Source organism: Lethenteron reissneri, chromosome 57 (genome assembly GCF_015708825.2).
Source record: "Lethenteron reissneri isolate LAM-NWPU_2019-01 chromosome 57, ASM1570882v1, whole genome shotgun sequence".
NCBI classification, from domain to species: Eukaryota; Metazoa; Chordata; class Hyperoartia; order Petromyzontiformes; family Petromyzontidae; genus Lethenteron; species Lethenteron reissneri.
This window is the reverse complement of record NC_083835.1, coordinates 5,819,587-5,843,430: the sequence shown is the minus strand read 5'-3', so window position 1 is coordinate 5,843,430 and position 23,844 is coordinate 5,819,587. Positions and strand designations below refer to the sequence as shown.

At 52.7% G+C, this 23,844-nt stretch overlaps 1 protein-coding gene across 2 annotated transcripts; it reads right to left on the bottom strand.

Annotated features, from left to right (window-relative positions):
• Nucleotides 1-2,054: 2,054 nt before the first annotated feature.
• Nucleotides 2,055-23,120, bottom strand: LOC133357273 (E3 ubiquitin-protein ligase SIAH1A-like). 2 transcript variants are annotated; one of them, XM_061575139.1, is made up of 7 exons: nt 22,963-23,120; nt 22,293-22,473; nt 19,655-20,118; nt 8,474-8,653; nt 7,418-7,533; nt 6,545-6,860; nt 2,055-5,353 (listed from the first exon to the last, which is right to left on the bottom strand). In XM_061575139.1, exons 3-6 carry the CDS (start codon nt 20,114-20,116, stop codon nt 6,605-6,607), a joined length of 1,014 nt encoding a protein of 337 aa, XP_061431123.1. In that variant the 5' UTR covers nt 20,117-20,118; nt 22,293-22,473; nt 22,963-23,120; the 3' UTR covers nt 2,055-5,353; nt 6,545-6,604. The 2 variants fall into 2 exon arrangements, with proteins under 2 accessions (XP_061431123.1, XP_061431121.1); XM_061575137.1 differs by lacking the exon at nt 22,293-22,473.
• Between the last annotated feature and the right edge of the window lie 724 nt (nt 23,121-23,844).

The following is a 23,844-nucleotide window of genomic DNA, read 5'->3' as shown; positions in this document are numbered from 1 at the left end:
CCGCAGTTTGTCCGGGTATCCTGGATGAGTGGAGTCTCTCCCGTGGCTGTAACCGTCTCCACGCTCCGCACGGGAAGCGGTCAAAATTCTAGATTTGAAGCTTTCGTGACTGCGAGGATTTGTACTCTTAGGTTTTTTCGGTAAAGTCACGTAGGTAAAAAAATAAAATAAAAAATACTAAAATAATAGAAATAAAATAAAAAAATCACATTTCTATTATTACTTTTATAAATTTTAAATAAAAAATAGAAATAAAATAAAAAATCACATTTCTATTATTACTTTTATTAATTTTAAATAAAAAATTGAAATAAAATATCACATTTCTATTATTACTTTTATTAATTTTATTTTTTACCTACGTGACTTTACCGAAAAAACCTAAGAGTATAAGCGGTCAAAACTCGGAGCGCCTTCAGGAATCGCCCGAAGGCGCCGCTGGATGTCCAGGGCCACCGTGCGTCCGTAGCTCCTCATCCTCCTCCTCTGCCAACGACTTTTGTTTCCCACAATCTGCGTGCGTTACAAAACTGCTTTATTGCACGTACGTATGTAGAACTTCTCTCGCACCTTACATAGGCCAACCGTGCTATTATTTGTTTTAGTTTTTACGGCTGTCTCTACTTGTAATATATAAAATCAACCACAACACCTCGTTGATCTCGCCAAGGTGCTATAGACCGTCATCATCGACACGCAAACTCCGGTCATCCACGCAGCAGCGGCGGCTCTTGGCTCGCCATCGCACAAAGGCGGCGGTCGCCGCATCGCTGGCGCGCGCGTTCGGATGCGCACCTGCGGCCGTCTGGAACGCTCTTCCTTCCGATATTAAAAAAGCCACTGGGAGCGATGTACTTTTTAAAATCATCATCATCTCGACTGGCAAACTCATTTATTTAGAATTGCCTTTTGTCTTTAGTTTGTTGTCCTTCCCCCGTACCTCCGATGAGCATGGTTGGCTACGTACGGTGCGAAAGAAGTTCATCACGGTAGCTAGGAGATGTTAACTACCTCGCCTGGTATACAGGAGGTCGCGGGGAATTCTATCCCGACCCCAGCATCATCACGATGGCTCGGAGATGTTAACTACCTCGCCTGGTATACAGGAGGTCGCGGGTTCGATCTCGACCCCGACGCCTGCTGTATATTTTGAGTTTGCATTTCTCTTTCTCGCCTCTCATCAGCATCATCACGGTGGCTACGAGATGTTAACTGCCTGACCTGGTGTACAGGAGGTCATGGGTTCGATTCTCCCTGTGGTCGTGTGAATTTTTCTCTGGGTCCTCCGTTTTTTCCCTCCGCATTGAAGAATCAGCATTAAGCGTTTGGGAGTAGTTGGCTACTGGTTATACATTTCCAAGTGATGATAAGCCCACTTCGTTCAGCTATAATTTGTGGTGGCCAGGACGCTTCTGAAAAATAAGCTACATAACTCAAAGGGGCCTTATCTGGTAAAAAAAAAAAAAAGTGTTTTAAATAGTTACTAAGTCGGGTAAAACAACCTGTCGAGGAATCGTCCAAATTTCCCAAAATTAGTTGGATGGCGACGATTAATATTTAGACGGTAAAGGAGCAGCCGAAGATGCGTCGGTGAAGCTTTATCCTCCTCCGCGACCGCGGTGGTTGGTGGTGGTTGGTGGCGGTGGTTGGTGGCGATGGCGGTGAAATGGCGTGCGTCAATAAGCTCGGAGATTCATCTTCTTGGTTCTTTCGGTAAAGTCACGTAGAAGGGAAGTAATAAAATAATAAAAATAAAACATAATAAAATAATTCTCACGACGTTTCGGCCACAACGCAAGCAGCCGTCCTCAGGTGAAGAACAGGTCTGTCGGAAAGACAGCGTCTGAATGAGCACCACCAAGCTTGGCAGCGCATATACCTAAATATATACTTAAATATACGCTGCCAAGCTTGGTGGTGTTCAGAAGAACAGGTCTGTCGGAAAGACAGCGTCTGAATGAGCACCACCATGCTTGGCTGCTTGCATTGTGGCCGAAACGTCGTGATAATTATTTTATTATGTTTTATTTTTATTATTTTATTACTTCCCTTCTACGTGACTTTACCGAAAGAACCAAGAAGATGAATCCCTGCAGTCACGAAAGCTTTAAATCGAAATTTAAGCTCGGTGATGACCCGCTCGTTGTTTCCGGGGAAGCGTGCACCAGCGCGTTTTGGTCTCGCCATCCTCGTTGCGCGCTTGCTAATTAACTGCAAGAGGGTTTTTTTTTGTTGGGTTGCATCACGTACATATAACCGTGTCGTTAAACCTGCCACCACCCGACACGGCCGATTAGCAAGGATTGTCACGTAAACTGAACGTGCCAAATCATTGCTAGTTCAGCACACCGGTTGTGTGTTGAGAGCCAAAACCCACCGCATTTACAATTCGAGTATAGCGACGTGTCGCGAGTAATTACGACAACCATCGTCATCAGGCGGACAGCCGCAGAGCAGAGGTCGCAACCGGGTACCCGATACCCGTACCCTACCCGATACCCGGCTACCCGTACCCGGCCGGATACGGGTAGCCGTTTGCGACCCTGGTGCGGCTGGGTACGGGTACGGGTAGGCCGTGAGTCACTGGTGAGTAACCGTTTGTCACTCATTTCCGAACGTCTTGTCTCTTTTCACAATTCAAGTTCCTAGAATCAACCCACCCGCGCCTGCAACGTGGCTTCATCCCAGAGGTCGCAATCAGGTACCCGATACCCGTACCCTACCCGTACCCGGCCGGGTACGGGTAGGGTACGGGTACGGCCGGGTACGGGTACCCGTTTGCGACCCTGGTGCGGCCGGGTAAGGGTACAGGTACGGAATCAAAACCCGTTTGCGACTGCTGCCGCAGAGTTGTGGAGAAATCTTCCTCCTGCTTCGGTCTTAAATAGCCGGGGAGGGATAAATGTGGCGTCGTCAATGAGGTGTGAGGACCAGAGCGAGGTTAATACAGCTAGGAACAACAGTTCCACACTGCCCACCAGGGATTATTTGTCTGTCTGTCTGTCGTGCATAGCCACGCCCTCGATTTGTATTTCATAGAGCGCTTCGGGCGGGCTCAGCACCACGTGACGCGCCGCCCGAATGCGCTTTCCAAGCAAGTTCCTACCTGCCCACTCGGAAGGAACGTGTTGCATCATATAAATTACAACGGATACCCATTTCCGGCTGGGTTACTCACAGCTGAGTCAACATACGCGACGTGCAAGCGTGACGCGCACACGCGCGCGCGACGGACACACATTACGCGCGCACACACCCGGGACGTCTTCTGGGTGGTAAAATAACAAAATAGTTAGAATCGGTGGCGTACAAACAACCCACAATCAAACGAGTCCCGCGGGAGGGCCCACCGTCATCCAGCAGTGGATTGGCTAAGTTGACGGTGTGTAAGTGCGTGTGCTCGCAATGGGGGCCCGGCATTTGTATATCTGATAGAATAATAAATGCAGGACCCCCCCCCCCAACCCAATTAAATATTTCATTCACCCGTGGGTCGACTGCTGTAAGAAATCGCAGAAGCCCCCTAAACGAGCACGCCCCCCCCCCCCACGCCCCCCGCTCGTTAGCGCAACTCATCGCCAAACTTGACGGGCCTTCACGCAGAGCGCAGTGCATAATACAGGTTCAGTTTTTTGGGTGAGATCGCGTAAATATATAAATGTTGTGTCGTTCAAACCACCATCACCCGACACGGCCAATTAGTAAGGTTTGTCACCTTCTTAATAAAATAATAGACAGAGTCTTCTCGACAGACCTGTTCTCCACCTGAGGACGGCTGCTTGCGTTGTGGCCGAAACGTCGTGAGAATTATTTTATTATCTTTTATTTTATTACTTTATTATTTCCCTTCTACGCGACTTTACCGAAAGAACCAAGAAGATGAATCCCTGCAGTCACGAAAGCTTTAAATCGAAATTTAAGGTTCGTCACGTAAACAGAACCTGCCAATTCGTTACGAGTACAGCACGCCGCCTGATGCAGCTAGTTGTAATTACTGGCGAAACGTCGTGGTAAATGTTGTGGCTTGGCTCTCCAACACACAAGCGGCATGCTGTACTGGTGACGAATTGGCACGTTCTGTTTACGAGACAAACCTTCACTAATTGGCCGTGTCGGGTGGTGGCGGGTTTAACACATTTATATATTTACGCGATCCAACCCAAAAAAACCTGTGTTATGGATGGTATTGGTCGCGAAAGTCTACTCCGTGTTAAAGAGCGCCGGGCGTTAACTTACCCACCCGGTTCCTCCCTGTCAACGACGACGGGCTGCTGTAGGTGCAGCGAATATGAATGAATGCATCGATTAACCGTGTCTCTTGTAACATTACGTGCTTCTAACGTCGTATCTTTACGCGTTAATATCCATCGTTTAAATATTATGAAGTGCGTTTGATCTCGATGCTATCGTAACGAAACGAGCCTTTAAACGTGCGTTCCCGACGCTCGCTCAACGACCACAGTCACTTCACGACCGGTTTCGCGGGGGTCATCTCCTGTGTTTGTATTTTTTTGTTTTACTTTCATCCTCTCACGCCAAATCACAAATAAGCACGCCGACCGTTCGCTGGCGTCCGTTGCCTTCGTGCGTCCGTAAAAGTAACGAAAACAAAATGACAATTAAAAGGATAAAACGTTACGGAAGAAGGAGGGGGGGGGAGGGCGTGGCGACGGAAAAAAAAAGCTTAATCTTAAAAAGGAGATATCACGAGCGTGCGCACACACACAAGACACAGATCTTCCCGGGATAGCCTCAACGGACTGTAGGGTAGGGGGGGGGTGGGCAAAGTGTCGTTAGCGAGCGGCACTTATGAAGTCCGGCAAGCGTGCACGCACGCACACGCGTGCACCATCGTCCATTCCCATCGTCCTCCAGTGTGTGCTGCTGTTACTGGCCAGCCTTGGCGGGGTGGGCGAGCGCCTCCGGCCGAGAGCGTGCCCCTCCCATCGCGTCGCCGAGTTGCGCCGTCCGCAAGTTGCCCGCAAGCTCGTTTCGCTCGCTCGGGACAGATTCGAGTTCAAAGTTGGCGGCGTCCGAATTTTCTTTTTTATAATTCATTCGCCGCCACGCGGTTTACCGCCGACAGGATCTGTAAATTGACGAAGCAGCCGCCGCCGCCGCAGCCGCAGACGACGAATCGATTCGACGTTTTTATTCCTTCACGCCGTAGCAGGACGGCGTTCCTCGCGGCCGTCCTCGTCAAAAACAATCTCCAGCAGTCGGCGTAGCGTCCGATTCGACTTCAAATCGTTTTTTCTTTTTCCCTTCATATTCCTTTCAAGTTGGCGGCGCGGTTTGACAGCGAGCGCGCGCGCGGAGCAGCAGGCGGGCGGGCGTTACAAGTTTCTCTCACCTGTGGAACGGATACAATAATATAACAAAGCATCAATATTCACGTAGGAGTTCATTCATTCACATTGTAAAAGGGAGTATATATATATATATTTTTTTAAACTAAACTTTTTATTTTACCAGGTCAGGCCCCACTTTTTGAGAAGCGATCGTGGCCATCCACAAATGATAGCTCAACAAAGTGGCGGCTTGGCACCATCATCATCATCGTGTGGAAGTTAATAGCAGCAGCCAAAGAATCTAAAACACGTGACGTCGATTCTAAAATGCGATGAGAATAACCGGAGGACCCCGGAGAAAAATCCACGCGACCACGGGGAGAGCGAGAGACACGCAAACTCCAAATATACAGCAGCAGGCGTCAGGGTCGGGATCGAACCCACGATCTCCTGTATACCAGGCGAGGTAGTTAACATCTCCTAGTCACCGTGATGATGATGAGCGAGAGACACGCAAACTCCAAATGTACAGCAGCAGGCGTCAGGGTCTGGATCGAACCTACGACCTCCTGTACACCAGGCGAGGTAGTTAACATCTCCTAGCCACCGTGATGATGATGAGAGAGAAAGAGACACAAACTCCAAATATACAGCAGCAGGCGTCAGGGTCGGGATGGAACCCATGACCTCCTGTAGACCAGGCGAGGTAGTTAACAGCTCCTAGCCACCGTGATGATGATGAGAGAGAGACACGCAAAAACCCAAATATACAACAGGCAGGCGTCAGGGTCTGGATCGAACCCACGACCTCCTGTATACCAGGTGACGTAGTTAACATCGCCTAGGCACTGTGATGATGAGAAAGAGTCACTAACTCCAAAACTACAGCAGCAGGCGTCAGGGTCGGGGTACGATCCCACGACCTCCTGTACACCAGGCGAGGTAGTTAACATCTCCTTGCCATCCGAGTACTGAGAAGAAGGCAATCCCGAAGACCTCGGGGACTTCGTTGGAGTACAACGAACGAGCAACTCCCGTAACCACCACGGAGCGAACCCATCGAGTGCCCGGCAGGGCCAGCAATCGCGCCACAATCTTGCGCCCAAAATCTTTTCCACCGTCCTCAAGTCCACCACAATCGTCCTCCACCTCTCTCGGACCTGCACCGCATCCACCACGACCATCTCCCACCTCCTCCACCACTCTCAATGTCTCCCCCACACCCCCAATCTCAACCCTTCCCCGCTCCTCACCTTAACCACCTCCACCGCCACCACCACTCCCCTCCTCCTCCTCCCCCACCACCCCCAACGTCAGCACATGGAGATGGTGACGTTGATGCCGAGGTTGCCGCCGTCGGCGAAGAGGTGCGCCACGGCTGCGTCGAAGACGAGGCAGTCGCTGTTGAGGATGGCGGAGGAGACGCCCTCGTGGATGGAGCGCGGCACCGCCTCCCAGCTCAGCCGCCGCCGGTTGCCGTTGAGCTCCAGGCGGTAGGCGAAGCCCTCGGCCTGCTTGCGCGAGCCCACCAGGAGCACCGCGGCGAAGAACTGCTGGTGGCCCTCGTACCTGGGAGGAGTAGGGGGTGGGGTGAGGAGGGGCAAGATGAGGTGGGGGAAGACGTCGTCATCGTCATGATGGTCATCGTCGTCATGATGGTCATCGTTGTCATGATGGTCATCGTCGTCATCGTCATGATGGTCATTGTCGTCATCATAGTCGTCATGATGGTCATCGTTATCGTCGTCATGATGGTCATCGTTATCGTCGTCATCGTCATGATGGTCATCGTCATCATGATGGTCATCGTCGTCATCGTCATGATGGTCATTGTCGTCATCATAGTCGTCATGATGGTCATCGTCATCGTCATCATGATGGTCATCGTCATCGTCATCATGATGGTCATCGTCATCGTCATCATGATGGTCATCGTCATCGTCATCATGATGGTCATCGTCATCATGATGGTCATAGTCGTCATGATGGTCATCGTCATTCTCGTCATGATGGTGATCGTCGTCATTGTCGTCATCGTCATGATGGTCATCGTCGTCATCGTCGTCGTCACGACGATCGTCTTTGTCATCATGGTCGCCGTCGCAGTCCGACAGAGGACTCGTCACCTCTCCTGCTTCTCCAGGACCAGCAGGAAGTGGTGTCCGAAGCACGACTGCATCATCACCCAGTCCACCGCGCCGGGCAGGTCGATGTCCGTCGCCAGGAAAACGATGTCTTCCCCCTGAACAGCACCGGGGGCGAGGGGAAAAAGAGAAAGAGAATAAAATAAATAGAAACGACTTTGCGCACACTCGCGGCGATCTGCAACGACGCTTCTCAACGTGCGCGTGACATCCTCGGAAAGCGCCTTGCGTCCACGCGTGTGCGTGGCGTGTGCGTGGCGTGTGCGTGGCGTGTGCGTGTTCCTACTGGGGAGACAAAGGCGGCCGGGAGTGGCGCTGGCCACCCGCCCCGCTCGTGTGCGCCGTGCCGGTCGTCACAGCAATTTGCCCCAACAGCTATACGGGGGTATCTTTGTCTTTGTGCTCGTACACACACAAAGACAAAGATCCCCTGTGTAGCCTTAACAGACTGTAGGGGCAAGTGCTGTTAGCGAGCACCTATGAAGGCCGGAACAGTTCACGAGGAAGTGGGTGGCCAACACCACGCCCGGCCGCCTTTGTCTCCCTAGTGGCGATGTTTACACACCGCACGAGGTACTCATTTGAGGCCGAGTCGACCTAGGGGAGGCCCAGGACCGATTCAGATAACCGTCACCGGTGTTGACCGAGAGCGGGAATCGAAATAGGGTCGCGAACTGTTACACTACCGCTCCCCACTGTGCCAACAAAGACAAAGATCCCCCGTGTAGCCTTAACAGACTGTAGGGGCAAGTGCTGTTAGCGAGGACCTATGAAGGCCGGAACAGTTCACGAGGAAGTGGGTGGCCAACACCACGCCTGGCCGCCTTTGTCTCCCTAGTGGCGATGTTTACGCACCGCACCAGGCACTCATTTGAGGCAGAGTCGACCTAGGGGACCGGTTCAGATAACCGTCACCGGTGTTGGCCTTGAGCAGGAATTGAACCCCGGGTGGCCAGGTTCGTAGCGCAGCGTAGCGCTAACACTACCGCTCCCCAACACACGCGCACGCACGCACACAGAGGGCGGTGTTGTGCCCACCTGCAGCGTGGTGATGGACTTGTGCGAGGTGGCCAGGTGGGGCATGACGCTCTCCAGGGGCCCCTGCCACTTGCAGGAGGCGCCGGGGCAGGGGCACGGGTAGGGGCGGAACTCGCACTGCTCCTCGTGCTCCGGCTTCTCCGAGTGGTGCAGCGCCAGCGCGCAGCCCGACGGGGCGTACTGGGGGGAGGGAGGGAGGGGGCGGGCGGAGGTGGGGTGGGGGACACGCGCGGTGGTGAGACGTGGGCAGTAGGGACACGGTGGGAGGAGATGTGGGGAGACAGTGGGGGGGGGGAGGGCGGACACGACGAGAGGCGAGGAGACGGGGGAGAGAGGCGAGGGGGAGACACGGCGAGCCAATGGGCGGGGTGGGGGGGTTGGAGAGCCGCGGGCAACACGCTGGAAAGCAGACGGCACGAGCTTCACGCCAAACACGCGACGGCAGCGATAACAGGGGCGTCCCGATGGATTCGCGCCGCGGTCGGTCCACAACAAGCGTCGAACGCTCTCTCCTCCCCCCCCCCATCCTCTAACGTCACCACCGCTTGCTTCGGGAGGGGGGGGGGGGAAAGGAGGTCCCTCCCGGGGGTGGAGAGAGAAAAAAAACCTCTCCACCGCGTAGAGACGCTCGGCTGCCGTTCGTAGCCGGGCAACGCAGCCGCCGCCACCGCCGTCGTCCTGGCGAGCGGCCAATCAGGGCGGCGCGCGCGGCCGTCGTCCCGGGGGGGGGGGGGGGGGTGGCGGCTCCTCCGCGGGGGGGAGCGAGAGCGGAACGGCGGTCGGTGGGAAGTTCGCCGGGGTCAAATCGTCGCGGTGTTTACCGACACGGGGGGAAATCCGGCGATCCACGAAGCTCTTTGCCGCACGTGCCCAGAGGACGTCCGTGAAAACTGGCCAGGGGGGTTGGTGGTAGGGGGGGGGGGCGATCGATCTACTCGGCAATACCATCCCCACCCCAATTGGATCAACAAACAGAGTTACCACTTTGTGCGATGAGTCAAGAGTGGATGTCCTGCGGAGGTATTCACCGCCACACCCCCCAACGCGCCATAGCAACGTGGAAGTTCCACCACTGCTCTCGGTGCTCAATGGAGGAGTAGGCGGTATGGAAGACGTGCGACTCCATCCGTTCCGTCCGCACAGGGTCGAGTGTTGCCTCCCGCCACCCCCCCCCCCTCACACGTTAATAAGCTGCTCATTAGTTCGCAAAAGCAAAACCATCTTACTATATAGAGGACCCACAGAGCTTTGAGAAAACTGATGGAAGCACGGCAGCAGCAGCTCACCGCGTGGCTGCTGCTGCCGCCGCCGCCGCTCGTTAGCTGGCAAAAAACCATCTTACTATATAGAGGACTCACAGAGCTCGGACAGCCGATGGAAGCGCGTGGGCCAGCTCACCACGTGACTACTGCTGCTGCCACTCATTAGCTGGCTAAAAAACATCTCACTATATAGAGGACTCACAAAACTCGGACAGCCGATGGAAGCGCGGGGGCCAGCTCACCGAGTGAATGCTGCTGCCGCTCATTAGCTCGCTAAAAAAAACATCTTACTATATAGAGGACTCACAGAGCTCGGACAGCCGATGGAAGCGCGTGGGGCCAGCTCACCCTGTGACTGCTGCTGCTGCCGCTCATTCACTGGATAAAAGACCATCTTACTATATAGAGGACTCGCAAAGCTCGGACAGCCGATGGAAGCGCGTGGGGCCAGCTCACCCCGTGACTGCTGCTGCTGCCACTCATTCACTGGATAAAAAACCACCTTACTATATAGAGGACTCACAAAGCTCGGACAACCGATGGAAGAGCGTGGGCCAGCTCACCCCGCGACTGCTGCTGCTGCCGCTCATTAGCTGGCTAAAAAACCATCTTACTATATAGAGGACTCGCAGAGCTCGGACAGCCGATGGAAGCGCGTGGGTCAGCTCACCCTGTGACTGCTGCTGCCGCTCATTAGCTGGCTAAAAAACCATCTCGCTATATAGAGGACTCACAAAACTCGGACAGCCGATGGAAGCGCGTGGGGGCCAGCTTACCACGTGACTACTGCTGCTGCCACTCATTAGCTGGCTAAAAAAACATCTCACTATATAGAGGACTCACAAAACTCGGACAGCCGATGGAAGCGCGGGGGCCAGCTCACCCTGTGGCTGCTGCTGCTGCCGCTCATTAGCTCGCTAAAAAAAAACATCTTACTACATAGAGGACTCACAAAGCTCGGACAGCCGATGGAAGCGCGTGGGCCAGCTCACCCTGCGACTGCTGCTGCTGCTGCTGGCGTCTTCCTGCTCATCTGCGATTCCTCCTGCCGTGCACCTCTATCTGGGTCGTCCGCTCTCTCACTCTCTCTCTCCCTCTCCTCCCTCTCTTTGATAGAGTGTGGAGCGAACGGCGTGCGGCGGCGCGTTACACGTTCAAATTACCGACCGATAGTACCAACGTCGGGACGACGAATGCAAGCAAAGGATTCGACTGTGGCCATGCCCGCCGCATCGCGCTCCGTGCACGCGTGGGTCCTACGCAACCGCCGTCCAATCACGCCCGCCGCTCGCTCCCGTTGAGATTCGTTATCCCGCAGCGGTCTGGAAGGAGGCGTGGTCACTTTACAGCGTTAAAAAAAATAATGAAATGCCACACAAGTTTCTGGGCGGCCCAGGAGACGAAACGCGCCTGGGTCGGAGACGCTGCCTGGACTGGCGACGCCGAGAGGCAGAGGTCGCAATCGGGTACCCGATACCCGGCTACCCGTACCCGGCCGGGTACGGGTATGGGTACCGGTTTGCGACCCTGGTGCGGCCGGGTACGGGTACGGGTAGGCCGTGAGCCACCAGTGAGTAACTGTTTGTCACTCATTTCGGGTAGGGTACGGGTAGGGAACGGGTACCCGTACCCGGCCGGGTACGGGTATCGGGTACCTGATTGCGACCTCTTGTGATGAAGGCCATGTTGCCGGGTACAGGTAAGGAATCAAAACCCGTTTGCGACCTCTGCCGCCCCCCGCCCCCCACCAAACGTGCGCCGACCACGGCGCGGTGAGGTACGATCAAGCGGCCCGCACGGCAAGACGCGGGCCTGGGGGTGGGGCAGGGCGAGAGTCATCCAGCAGCGGAGTGATGAAGTGATGCGGATGCTCGCTGAAGATACGCACTCAGTGGGGGGGGGGGGGTCCAGAGGCCAGGTGGTGGTGTTCCCTACAGGGAGGTACAGTGTGCACCTATTATTATCATTTCTTTATCGAACCCAAGAGACTGCGGTGAACGCAACGGGCATGTCTTAACAGCGGTCCAATTATCGAGACACCTTTTTATATGTATATATAAAGGTACCAACCCCCCCGCCCGCCACTCGGTATAGCCTTAACAGACTGTTGGGGCAAGTGCTGTTAACGAGTAGCACCTGCGGAGGCCCGGGCACTGTGGCACACCATACCAGAAAGTCATGAGGCCGAGTCGACCTAGGGGAGGCCCAGGACCGGTTCAGAACAATCATCACTGGTGTTGGTGGCCGTGAGAGGGAATCGAACTCGGGTCCCCGGGTTCGTAGCGCAGCGTAGCGTTAACCGCTGCGCACCTGATCCACACACCAAACACAAAGATCCCCCATACAGGCATAACAGGCTGTTGAGGCAAGTGCTGTTAGCGAGCAGCAGCTATGAAGGCGAGCATAGCGCACGAGGGGGGTGGCCAGCGTCATTCTTATGGGAGGCCCAGGACCGGTTCAGATAACCGTCACCTCTGGTCAATGGCGGAGCCAGGATTTGCAGGAAGGGGGAGAAACCCCTCCAGCAATGAAAAATTACACTGGTCAAAACACTTTTTCTGGCATAAGGTATCCCAACGGTTTTAAGGTAATTTTGGGGTGCTGATTCCAAATCTGGCATCAGTTTTTGTCTATCACATCAGGTTTTTGAGACATCAAATATCGCATTTTCAATAAAAACTGCAGAGAAAAAAATATTAAATAAATGTGGATATCTACATAAAATTATATTATAAAAACACTATCCTAAAAATACAGCACCATATTTAACACGAAAGCAGTCACTGACTCGCAACAACTTGCAATCATAAGTGACAGAGTTAATTTCGGGTAAAATCAATGAAAGTGGGGTATGCTGATAGCATAAAAATGAGATGTGATAGAGCAAATCTGAGATCAGATTTGGAATCGGCACCCTGAAATTAGTCTAGAACAGCTGCAAAAGTCCAGGCCAGAAAAAATGTTTTTTTGTTGACCAGTGTAATAGGAGTTGTTAGTAAGTAACGACTTGTCACTGGATTTTTATTCGACGCGTGTGCGGCGATGGCGCAGCCATCGATCGAGGGTCGAATTCGAACCGTGTTGTGTGATCGGCATCGCACTCGCTGAAGGTGAATGCCTTCAGGGAAGTCGTGTGGCTGTATACGCAACTGCGCACAATTCTGTGAGTCACTTATAACTGCTTTGCCGTTACCAATTATGGACTCAGACTATTGTCCTATCATCTCATAGAGTCCCTGGAATGTGATAATATGCTACACAGTGGTAGTGGGGGGGGGGGGGTCGCAAAATGCCGATTTATTACTAATAAACCCAAATGATACGATCCAAATTAGGGATTTAGATTGGATCATTGGAGGGGCACGTGCCACCCCCCCCCCCCCCACCACTGGCTCAGCCAGTGACTCTGGTGTTGGTGGCCGTGAGTGGGAATTGAACTGGAGTCGCCAGGTTCGTAGCGGCTAACCACTACACTACCGCTCCCATACAACAACAACCGCCATTCGCCACTAAGTGGCGGTGACGTCACCACGACGCTTGTGCCAGGCCATGTGCACCTTGAGGCCACGTGAAGTGTCGAACGCCCGCTGGCAGGAGGTCACGGGGCAGACCCAGGTCCCACGGGTCGATTGACTGAGATGATTAAGATGACTGGCTGATGCACCACCTGTGCCTCCTACTGTGCCAACTTGCTGTGCTTTAGACACCCGGCGCTCCGCTCGTTGTTGTGAGCGTCGCTCCTCCGCCCTCCGTTGTTGTTGGAGGGCGACTGCCTCCAACTGCCCAGTAGCATCCTTCACGAGCCTCCTCCACAGAGGCCGCGCTCCCATAAAAGATCCCCCGTGTAGCCTTAACAGACTGTATGGGCAACTGCTGTTAGCGAGCACCTATGAAGGCCGGAACGGTACACGAGGGGGTGGGTGGCCAGCACCACGCCCGACTGCCTTTATCTCCCCAGTGGCGATATTTACACACCGCACAAAGTACTCATTTCAGGCTGAGTCGACCTAGGGGAGGCCCAGGACGGGTTCAGATAAGCGTCACTGGTGTTAGCCGTGAGCGGGAATCGAACCCGGGTCGCCAGGTTCATAGCGCAGCGCGCTAACCGCTACACCGCTACCCCTATACACACACGCGAGTTTGGTTAGATCGCGTAAATATTTACGCGATCGAACCCAAAAAAAACCTGTATTATGGATGACTTTGGTCGTGAAAGCCTACGTGTTAATCTGACGTCGGCTCGGCCAATCATCCCTTCCGGGGGGAGCGGTGGCGGAGTCGTCGTTAAAAATGAAAGTACCACTTTGCCCTCTCCGACTGTAGGGGCATCGTCATCAGAGAAACGGCGCTGGGCGACGAGGAATGCACACGCGCGCACCACCCCCCCCCCACTTTGGCCTGCGCGCCCGGATCGCCTCGCGAATGATGACACCGTCACATTCATGCCCCTCAGCACCATCACCACCACCCCGCCGTCTGTTTAAGAGCGACGCAGGGCTGAAGGATTTCTCCACAGACTCGGCGACTGTCTGCTCGACGATGCGCGCTGTAGTCACCGCCGGGCGAAAACGTCTACGGTGCTCGAACTGTAAACGCTGTCGTGGGTTTCGACACTTCCCGCGAAACCGCACGCACCGTGCGCTGTAGTTTGGTAAGGAATTTTTACTCCATCTCACCCCGAAAACAATCTCTCATGGGTCATATTGGTCGCGAAAGCCCACGTGTTTAATTGGCACGTTTGGTTCACGTGACAAACGCTTACCGATTGGCGGCGTCACGGGTGGTGGTGGCGGGTTCGAAGACACATTAATATTTACGCGATCTAACCCAAAAAAAACCTCTTACGAATTGTAAATCTTGTGGGTTTACTCTCCAACATACAACCGGTGCGCTGAACTAGTAAGGAATCGGCACGTTTGGTTCGCGTGACAAACGCTTACCGATTGGCCGCGTCACGGGTGGTGGTGGCGGGTTTAACGACACATTTGGTTGGCGCCAACCGGCACGGCCGTGCCCACCGCCTGCCACGGCGTTGGCAGGAGGAGGCGGCGTCGCCCTCCCCTCTCTCTCTCGCCCAAGCGAGGCTCCTCCTGGCCACAGATGCCCACAAAGCCACCGGATGGCTCCGAAATTCCATCATTTGCCGATAATAAATTTCCACGCGACGACGATGACGATAGGCCCACTTCGTCGAGGCTATTGTTTTGTGACGGCCAGCTTAGCTTGTTAAAGAAAAGAGCTGCATCATAGCTCAGCTCATCGCCATCATAGCTCATCTCGCCACCGTGGTGATGATGATGATGAGAGAGAGACACGCAAACTCCAAATTTCCAGCAGGCATCGTCAAGGGCCAGCATCGAACCCATGACCTCCTGTACACCAGACAAGGGAGTTAACATCTCGATTTGAAGCTTTCGTGACTGCAAGGATTCACTCTTAGGTTTTTTCAGTAAAGTCACGTAGGTAAAAAAATTAATTAATGAAAGTTAAATAAAAAAAATCACGACGTTTCGGAGGCAACACAAGCTTGCTGTACTTGATACAGCAATTGTGCCGTGACGGTTCCACCTGAAGACAGAAGCTTGTGTTGCCTCCAAAAAACGTCGTGATTTTTTATTTTACTTTTATTAATTTTAATGTTATATTTTTACCTACGTGACTTTACCGAAAAAACCTAAGAGTATAGTTAACATCTTCTTGGTTGATAATTGGTTCTTTACCCTTCTATCTGGCAACAAAACTGACACCTTTTTGCAAGGAGTCATGTTTGCATAGACCGCAATACCTGCAGTCATAAATACAAACAAAAGACATAACTCTGATAATGTGCACTGTCCTTGAAGTTGATTGGTCCACACCCGAGACAGCTTTCCTTCGAGCCTAGTCTCATATGGGTTGGACCAGATGACGCCAAAAGGCGCAACTTCAAGGACAGTGCACATTATCAGAGTTATGTCTTTTGTTTGTATTTATGACTGCAGGTATTGCGGTCTATGCAAACATGACTCCTTGCAAAAAGGTGTCAGTTTTGTTGCCAGATAGAAGGGTAAAGAACCAATTATCATATTTTTACTGGCAAATGAGGTCCCCATAGTGTAGATCTTCTTGGTTCTTTCGGTAAAGTCACGTAACGCGACTTTACCGAAAGAACCAAGAAGATGAATCCCTGCAGTCACGAAAGCTTGAAATCGAAATATAGTTAACATCTCGCCACACGCAGGGAGGTCGTGAGGAACAGATGTTGGCGCCAGCTGCCGTAGGGTGGCGGCGGCGGTCGTGTCGCTACGGTTCTCCGCGGTGAGTAACGACGTCTTTAAAAAATAAACAAAGGCGCTGCTGCCGGGAACGATACGACGGTAGCAAGCCTGCTGATACGGACTCTTGCACTGTCGTCTCTTCAGCACGGCTGGTTTCAGAGGGGAGGCTGCGCCGTCCCAGATGAGAATGTCACCAGGTCGGACGAATCCTGAGTCAAGGCTTTCCCATGACTTGTGATCGATGTTAAAGCTCTTGAGGCCCTCGATGGGTGTAGTTGAAGCATGCAGCAGACTCCAGGTCTGCCCCCTAATGATTGCCAGCACCTGGGATCGAACTCGGGGTCAGCTGGGTTCATAGCACACCGCAAAAACCAACAACGCAAATGCCCCCCACCACCACCACCACCACCAACATCCCCCGTCTGTGTTGTGACGGCCGTTTCGCTCTTTCGCTTAACGTTCTAAGGGGTTCGGAGGTCAACAAACTGTGAAAATGGTCTGCGTTGATTGGACATCCAAGGAGGCGATAATTGCACGGAGCAGGAATCTCCACGTCCCCACCACCATTCCACTCGCACCGCCTTGAAAAGCTCCCTGATGGGGTTCTGGCGAGCGTACTCTGGGACAGCTCGAGGGGTCAGACGAAACCTGGGTTCACGTCCAGGTCTCATCTGCCTTCTGTTATTGGTCTCAGCTGGGTCGCGCCAATGACCGCACACGATAATAAAAAATCTATAACTAATCTGGGAAAATAAACGTGGCTCTGCACTTCGGTTGCGTAATTCCAGCTCCGAGATTTTAGAACAGTCGGTTCGATGGTCATTCGACGGAGCGTTGCTCTCCGTGGCGGAGTGGGTGCAAAGCAGAGGTCGCAAATGGGTTTTGATTCCTTACCTGTACCTGGCCGCACCAGGGTCGCAAATGGGTACCCGTTCCCTACCCGAAATGAGTGACAAACGGTGACTCACCAGTGACTCACGGCCTATCCCATACCCAGCCGCACCAGGGTCGCAAACGTGTACCCCCCGTACCTGGCCGGGTACAGGGTAACCGGGTATCAGGTAGGGTACGGGTATCGGGTACCCGGTTGCGACCTCTGGTGCAAAGTTTTTTTTATCCCCGCCGTAAGGGCGATCTCAGGAGGAGCTCTGCGATAATCGCTTCCACGGGTCGTTCTAAGGCCCCCTTCACTACACAACCACCCAGCCAGTCAGCTTCCCACAATGTGGTCCCCATTGTTTCCACCCCAGAACAAAAACACAAACACCAACCTCTTTACCACTGCACCCTCGTAGGGTACGAAATAAATTCAGCATACAAACATCATCGTCATATTCTCATGATAGATGCAAGTACACCCCACAAGCCAAATACAAATCAACGACTCACAAAGTGGTACTCCCCTTTTTAAAATCTACAAACGCCAAGCAGGCTCCACACCTTACACTGTCGTCACATTCTGCTGGCAAGACCCAGTCTGCTCACGGCTCTGTGGCATGACCCGCTGACTCGCTCTCAAAAGTGAAACTAAATTTTAAGTCTCGCCAAAAAACCAACAACCACCACTACCGCCACCCACTGCTGCCGCCAAAGGTAACCACCATTGGGGGCCCACTTGTGGCATGTTTGAAAAGTTCAGAATATTTCTTTATAATGGGAGGAATCTGACGGGCTAGAGCTCCTTTTGCACGACTACTGACTGTGTTGTGTTTACTGTATTGTTTGTTATTGCAACGTTCTGCCCCATGCCCCCAATGTCAGAGCCAGGACTTTCAGGTAGGGGGGGGCAACCCCTCCAGCAATGAAAAATGATAGAGGAGTTGTTAGTAAGTAAGGAGTTGTTAGTAGGTAACGACTTGTCCCTTGCTTTTTATTCGACGCGTGTGCGGCGATGGCGCAGCCATCGATCGAGGGTCGAATTCGAACCGCGTTGTGTGATCGGCATCGCGCTCGCTGAAGGTGAATACCTTCAGGGAAGTCGTGTGCTGTATACGCAACTGCGCACAATTCTGTGAGTCACTTATAACCAGCTTTGCCGTTACTTATTGCCAAGTATAGACTCAGACTATTGTCCGATCATCTCATAGAGTCCCTGGCACATAGTAATATGCTACAGCAGTGGCAGCGGGGGTCAGCAAAATGTCGAATGTATTACTAATAAACCCCTATGATCCAGATCATTGGAGGGGGCACGTGCCACCCCACCCCCTCCACCAATGCGTGCCCCCATTAGACATTTGTGAGAAAGAGATGTATAAGCTCATCGGATTCCTCCAGTGTAAATAATTTGATTCCGATTGAGTTAATTTTGACAATCACGTGAGCGAGAGCAATCACCCCACAGCCCAACCAGCAAACTAACACACAGAGCGGTACCTAATTTTATCCACCCTTCACCAACACCTCCATCACCAACCTCGTCCACCAAAGTACTATCACAACATCCCCCTGAAAGGGCCCAATCTATCCACGGCCCAGCCACCTTACATCACCATCAAAACCAATATCCGTTGCAATATCAAAACCAAGTCTCTCCGATTCGCACGGTTGGCTACGTACGGCGCGAAAGAAGTTCAACTGTACGTACAGAACAACCACCGCGAGATGATCCACTTTCAAAAGCAGTTCTCAATTTTTATCAGCCATCATCACCACCACAACCACCACGGTAACAATTCACCTTGCATCACTATCATCCAATGTGTTCCACTATCAACACCGCGTCTCTCCACAAAGCAACCGCTATTATGATCCGCTCTCCAAAGTGGTTCTCGATTCATCACCAACCGATCACCACCAACAACCATCACCACGGTGACACGTCACCTTGCATCACCACCCTCCAATGTGTTCCACCAACAACACCAAGTCTCTCCACACAGCAACCAGCATTATAATCTTTTCTCAAAAGTGATTCTAGATTTATCACAGACCAGCCACCACCAACAACCACTAACAACCACCACGATCACCACCACCTTGCAGAGAAACGCCACCACGACCCTCACCACCACCACGACACCTCAATTTACATCACCACCATACAATATGCATTCCAATTTCAGAAACCAAGTCTCTCCACCAACCACCACGACCATCACCACCACCACCAACCCACCGTCACCACCACACCTACCTTACAGGGAAACACCACCATCACCACCATACAACATGCATTCCAATTTCAAAAACCAAGTCTCTCCAGAAACCACCACGACCATCACCACCACCAACCCACCGTCACCACCACACCGACCTTGCAGGGAAACGCCACTGTGAAGGCCACCATCACCACTATACAACATGCATTCCAATTTCCAAAACCAATTCTCTCCACCAACCACCACGATCATCACCACCACCACCACCACACCGTCACCACCACACCGACCTTGCAGGGAAACGCCATCGTGAAGGCCACCATCACCACCATACAACATGCATTCCAATTTAAAAAACCAAGTCTCTCCACCAACCACCACGACCATCACCACCACCACCAACCTACCGTCATCCGTACACCTACCTTGTAAGGAAAAGGCCACCGTGAAGGGCACCATCCCCACCATACAACATGCATTCCATTTTCAGAAACCAAGTCTCTCCACCAACCACCACGATCATCACCACCACCACCAACCCACCGTCACCACCACACCTACCTTGCAGGGAAACGCCACTGTTGAGGCCACCTTCTCCATGGCCAGGTTGCGGATGCTGGGCGACAGCGGTCCCCGGCATGTTGGGCAGCAGGAGAGCTTCTGCCTGCACGAGTTGCACACCAGGTGGCCCGACTGGCACTGCAAGATCGGCGGCAGGACATAGTCAAAGCACACGGGGCATTCGAAGAGCGCCGTCAGCTCGTGCCCTTGCTGCTGCTGCTGCTGATGATGTTGTTGTTGTTGATGCTGCTGCCCCTGAAGCTGCTGCTGCTGCTGTTGCTGCTGCTGCTGTTGCGAGCCCGAGTGAAGAGGGGACGAGGTGGAGTTGCCGGCGCTGCTGCTGCCGCTGCTGCTGCTGCCGCCGCTGCCGCATGGTGCAAGACCCGACGACGTCGTGGCCTGGCTCTGCTTGTTTCCTCCACCGCCGCTTTTGCCGCCCCCGGCTGACGAAGGGCGGCTCATACCTTGGAGGAAGACGAAGGGGGTCGGGTAGGTGTTCTGTGAGTGGTGGTGATGGTGGTTGTTAGGTGGTGAAGGTGGTGGTGATAATGGTGATACTGATAATGGTGGAGGGATATAGTGGTTGTGGTGTCAATGGTGATATTGATGGTGGTGGTGAGATAAAGTGATGGTGGTGGTGACAGTGATGGTGGTGTTAACGGTGATATTGACACTGGTGGTGAAATATAATGGTGATGGTGGTGTCAGTGGTGGCTGGAGGATATCGATGTGGTGTTGGGTAGAAGCGGTATTTGAGACAGTGGTGTATGTACAACTTATTTGGCGCCGTACGTAGTAGTTGTAGTAGTAGTGGTAGCGTCGTAAGTGGTCCTTTGTGGTGGTTATGGAGGCGGTAGTGGTGGTGTTAGTGGTCTTGGTGGTTGTGTTGGTGACGGAGGAAGAGTGGTAGTTGGTGGTGGTTGTGTCAATGTCTCTGGTAGTTGGTGGTGGTTGTAGTGGTTGTAGTGGTTACGTCGATTGGTTGGTGGCAGCTGTGTTGGTGGTGGTTGTAGTGGTCATGTCGTGAGTGCTTGGTGGTGGTTGTGTTGGTGGTGGTTGTAGTGTTGGTGGTTGTGTTGGTGGTGGTTGTGTTGGTGGTGGTTGTGTTGGTGGTTGTGTTGGTTGTTGTTGTTGATGTCGCGAGTGGTTGTGTTGGTGGTGGTTGTGTCTGTGGTAGTTGATGGTGATTGTAGTGATCATGTCGTGAGTGGTTGGTGGTGGTTGTGTTGGTGGTGGTTGTAGTGGTCATGGTGGTTGTGTTGGTGGTGGTTGTGTTGGTGGTGGTTGTAGTGGTCATGTCGCGAGTGGTTGTGGTGGTTGTGTTGATGGTGGTGGTTGTGTTGGTGGTGGTGGTTGTGATGGTGGTGGTTGTAGTGGTCCTGGTGGTTGCGTTGGTGGTGGTGGTTGTGTTGGTGGTTGTGGTGGTTGTGTTGGTGTTGGTGGTTGTGTTGGTGGTTGTGTTGGTGGTTGTGTTGGTGTTGGTGGTTGTGTTGGTGGTTGTGTTGGTGTTGGTGGTTGTGTTGGTGTTGGTGTTGGTGGTTGTGTTGGTGTTGGTGGTTGTGTTGGTGTTGGTGGATGTGTTGGTGGTGGTGTTGGTGGTTGTGTTGGTGTTGGTGGATGTGTTGGTGTTGGTGGTTGTGTTGGTGTTGGTGGTTGTGTTGGTGTTTGTGTTGGTGTTTGTGTTGGTGGTTGTGTTGGTGTTGGTGGTTGTGTTGGTGTTGGTGGTTGTGTGGTGGTTGTGTTGGTGGTGTGGTTGTTGGTGGTGGTGGTTGTGTTGGTGGTTGTGTTGGTGGTGGTGGTTGTGTTGGTGGTGGTGGTTGTGTTGGTGTTGGTGGTTGTGTTGGTGTTGGTGGATGTGTTGGTGGTTGTGTTGGTGTTGGTGGTTGTGTTGGTGTTGGTGGTTGTGTTGGTGTTGGTGGTTGTGTTGGTGGTTGTGTTGGTGTTGGTGGTTGTGTTGGTGTTGGTGGTTGTGTTGGTGGTGGTGGTTGTGTTGGTGGTGGTGGTTGTGTTGGTGGTGGTGGTTGTGTTGGTGGTGGTGGTTGTGTTGGTGGTGGTGGTTGTGTTGGTGGTGGTGGTTGTGTTGGTGGTGGTGGTTGTGTTGGTGGTGGTGGTTGTGTTGGTGTTGGTGGTTGTGTTGGTGGTTGTGTTGGTGTTGGTGGTTGTGTTGGTGTTGGTGGTTGTGTTGGTGTTGGTGGTTGTGTTGGTGTTGGTGGATGTGTTGGTGTTGGTGGTTGTGTTGGTGTTGGTGGTTGTGTTGGTGTTGGTGGTTGTGTTGGTGTTGGTGGTTGTGTTGGTGTTGGTGGTTGTGTTGGTGTTGGTGGTTGTGTTGGTGTTGGTGGTTGTGTTGGTGTTGGTGGTTGTGTTGGTGTTGGTGGTTGTGTTGGTGTTGGTGGTTGTGTTGGTGGTTTTGGTGGGTGTGTGGTTGGTGGTGGTGGTGGTGTTGGTGGTGGTGGTGTTGGTGGTTGTGTTGGTGGTGGTTGTGTTGGTGGTTGTGTTGGTGGTGGTTGTGTTGGTGGTTGTGTTGGTGGTTGTGTTGGTGGTGGTGGTTGTGGTTTTGTTGGTGGTTGTGTTGGTGGTGGTTGTGTTGGTGGTTGTGTTGTTGGTGGTTGTGTTGGTGGTTGTGTTGGTGGACGCTCACAACAACGAGCGGAGCGCCGGGTGGCTAAAGCACAGCAAGTTGGCACAGTAGGGGGCACAGGTGGTGCATCAGCCAGTCATCTCGGTCATCTCGGTCAGTCGACCAGTGGCACCTGGGTCTGCCCCGTGACCTCCTGCCAGCGGGCTTTCGACACTTCACGTGGCCTCAAGGTGCACTTGGCCTGGCACAAGCATCGTGGTGACGTCACCGCCACTTAGTGGCGAATGGCGATTGTTGTTGTTGTTGGTGGTGTTTGTGTTGGTTGTAGTGGTGGTGGTTGTGTTGGTGGTGGTTGTGTTGGTGGTTGGTGGTGGTGTTGTAGTGGTCATGGTGGTTGTGTTGGTGGTGGTTGTGATGGTGGTGGTTGTGGTGGTGGTGGTTGTGGTGGTGGTGTTGTTGGTGGTGTTGGCGAGAGGAAGTGTACAGTACATCTCTGCGGTAGTTGCTGGCGACTCGCGCTAACGAAAGGCATCTGTTGATGCTAGTTGCTGTTGCTGTTGTTGTTTGTTGTAGTGCTGGTTGTTGCGCCTATCACACTGTTACCACTACACAAGAGTTAACACAAATACATCTACTTATTAATTTATTAAGCGTATAACACAAACCGACCGAGAGCGAGCACAACAACAACAAGAGGCGCTGGGTGAATGTGTAAACAATCAGACGGTACCGTTGTTGTTGTCGTAGTCGTCGTCGTCAGATATCTTGCGGGATCGATGAGAGTGGAAACAATGAACATTTTAGAGACATTTTTTTTGAAAAAAAACTAAATTTTAAATCCTCCAGCGCGGGGCCTCAGGCGCCGCCGCCGCCGCCGCCTTCGACTTTAACGGTGACGACTACTTCCGCCCCACTTCCTGTTCGCTGCCCTTATAAGGAGCGTACGCCCCGCCCCCACCCCGGTTACCCCGCCCACTTCTTCGTGACGTCACCGGGGAGGGGGGTGGGGTTAGAAGGTACTTCTCTCTGATACAGATTTTTTGCTGTGACAGTTTTACGTGAAGACGGAAGCTTGTGTTTTATTTTTTATTAATTTTAATTTCATCTTTTTACCTACGTGACTTTACCGAAAGAGCTAAGAGTATGAATCCTTGCAGTCACGAAAGCTTCAAATCTAGAATAGAAGGGGTGGGCTTAGTCTTTGTTTTTTTGTGGTATCTTCCTAAATCGGATGACCTCTTCCGATTCCGGGAAATGTTTCGTCTTCCGGAAGATTGAAAAGAGTCTGCGGGGTAAAGGGAGTCCTCGACTAACGAACGGGTTCGGTTGAACACAATTTTAAGATCATGTATTAGGCAGAGGTGTGGACTCGAGTCATGTGACTTGGACTCGAGTCAGACTCGAGTCATGAATTTGATGACTTCAGACTCGACTTGGACTTGCATAACAATGACTTTGTCCCACCTCTGAGGTGTGGACTCGAGTCATGTGACTTGGACTCGAGTCAGACTCGAGTCATGAATTTGATGACTTCAGACTCGACTTGGACTTGCATAACAATGACTTTGTCCCACCTCTGAGGTGTGGACTCGAGTCATGTGACTTGGACTCG

What these genes read in the sequence shown, in the direction of transcription:
- LOC133357273 (XM_061575139.1), bottom strand. Translation starts at nt 20,116, where the DNA reads ATGAGCCGCCCTTCGTCAGCCGGGGGCGGCAAAAGCGGCGGTGGAGGA. An exon ending in CAGTGGCGTTTCCCTGCAAG is followed by an intron (nt 8,654 to 19,654) that starts GTAGGTGTGGTG and finishes CCCTCCCCCCAG; the next exon opens with TACGCCCCGTCGGGCTGCGC. An exon ending in AGTCCATCACCACGCTGCAG is followed by an intron (nt 7,534 to 8,473) that starts GTGGGCACAACA and finishes GGTGCTGTTCAG; the next exon opens with GGGGAAGACATCGTTTTCCT.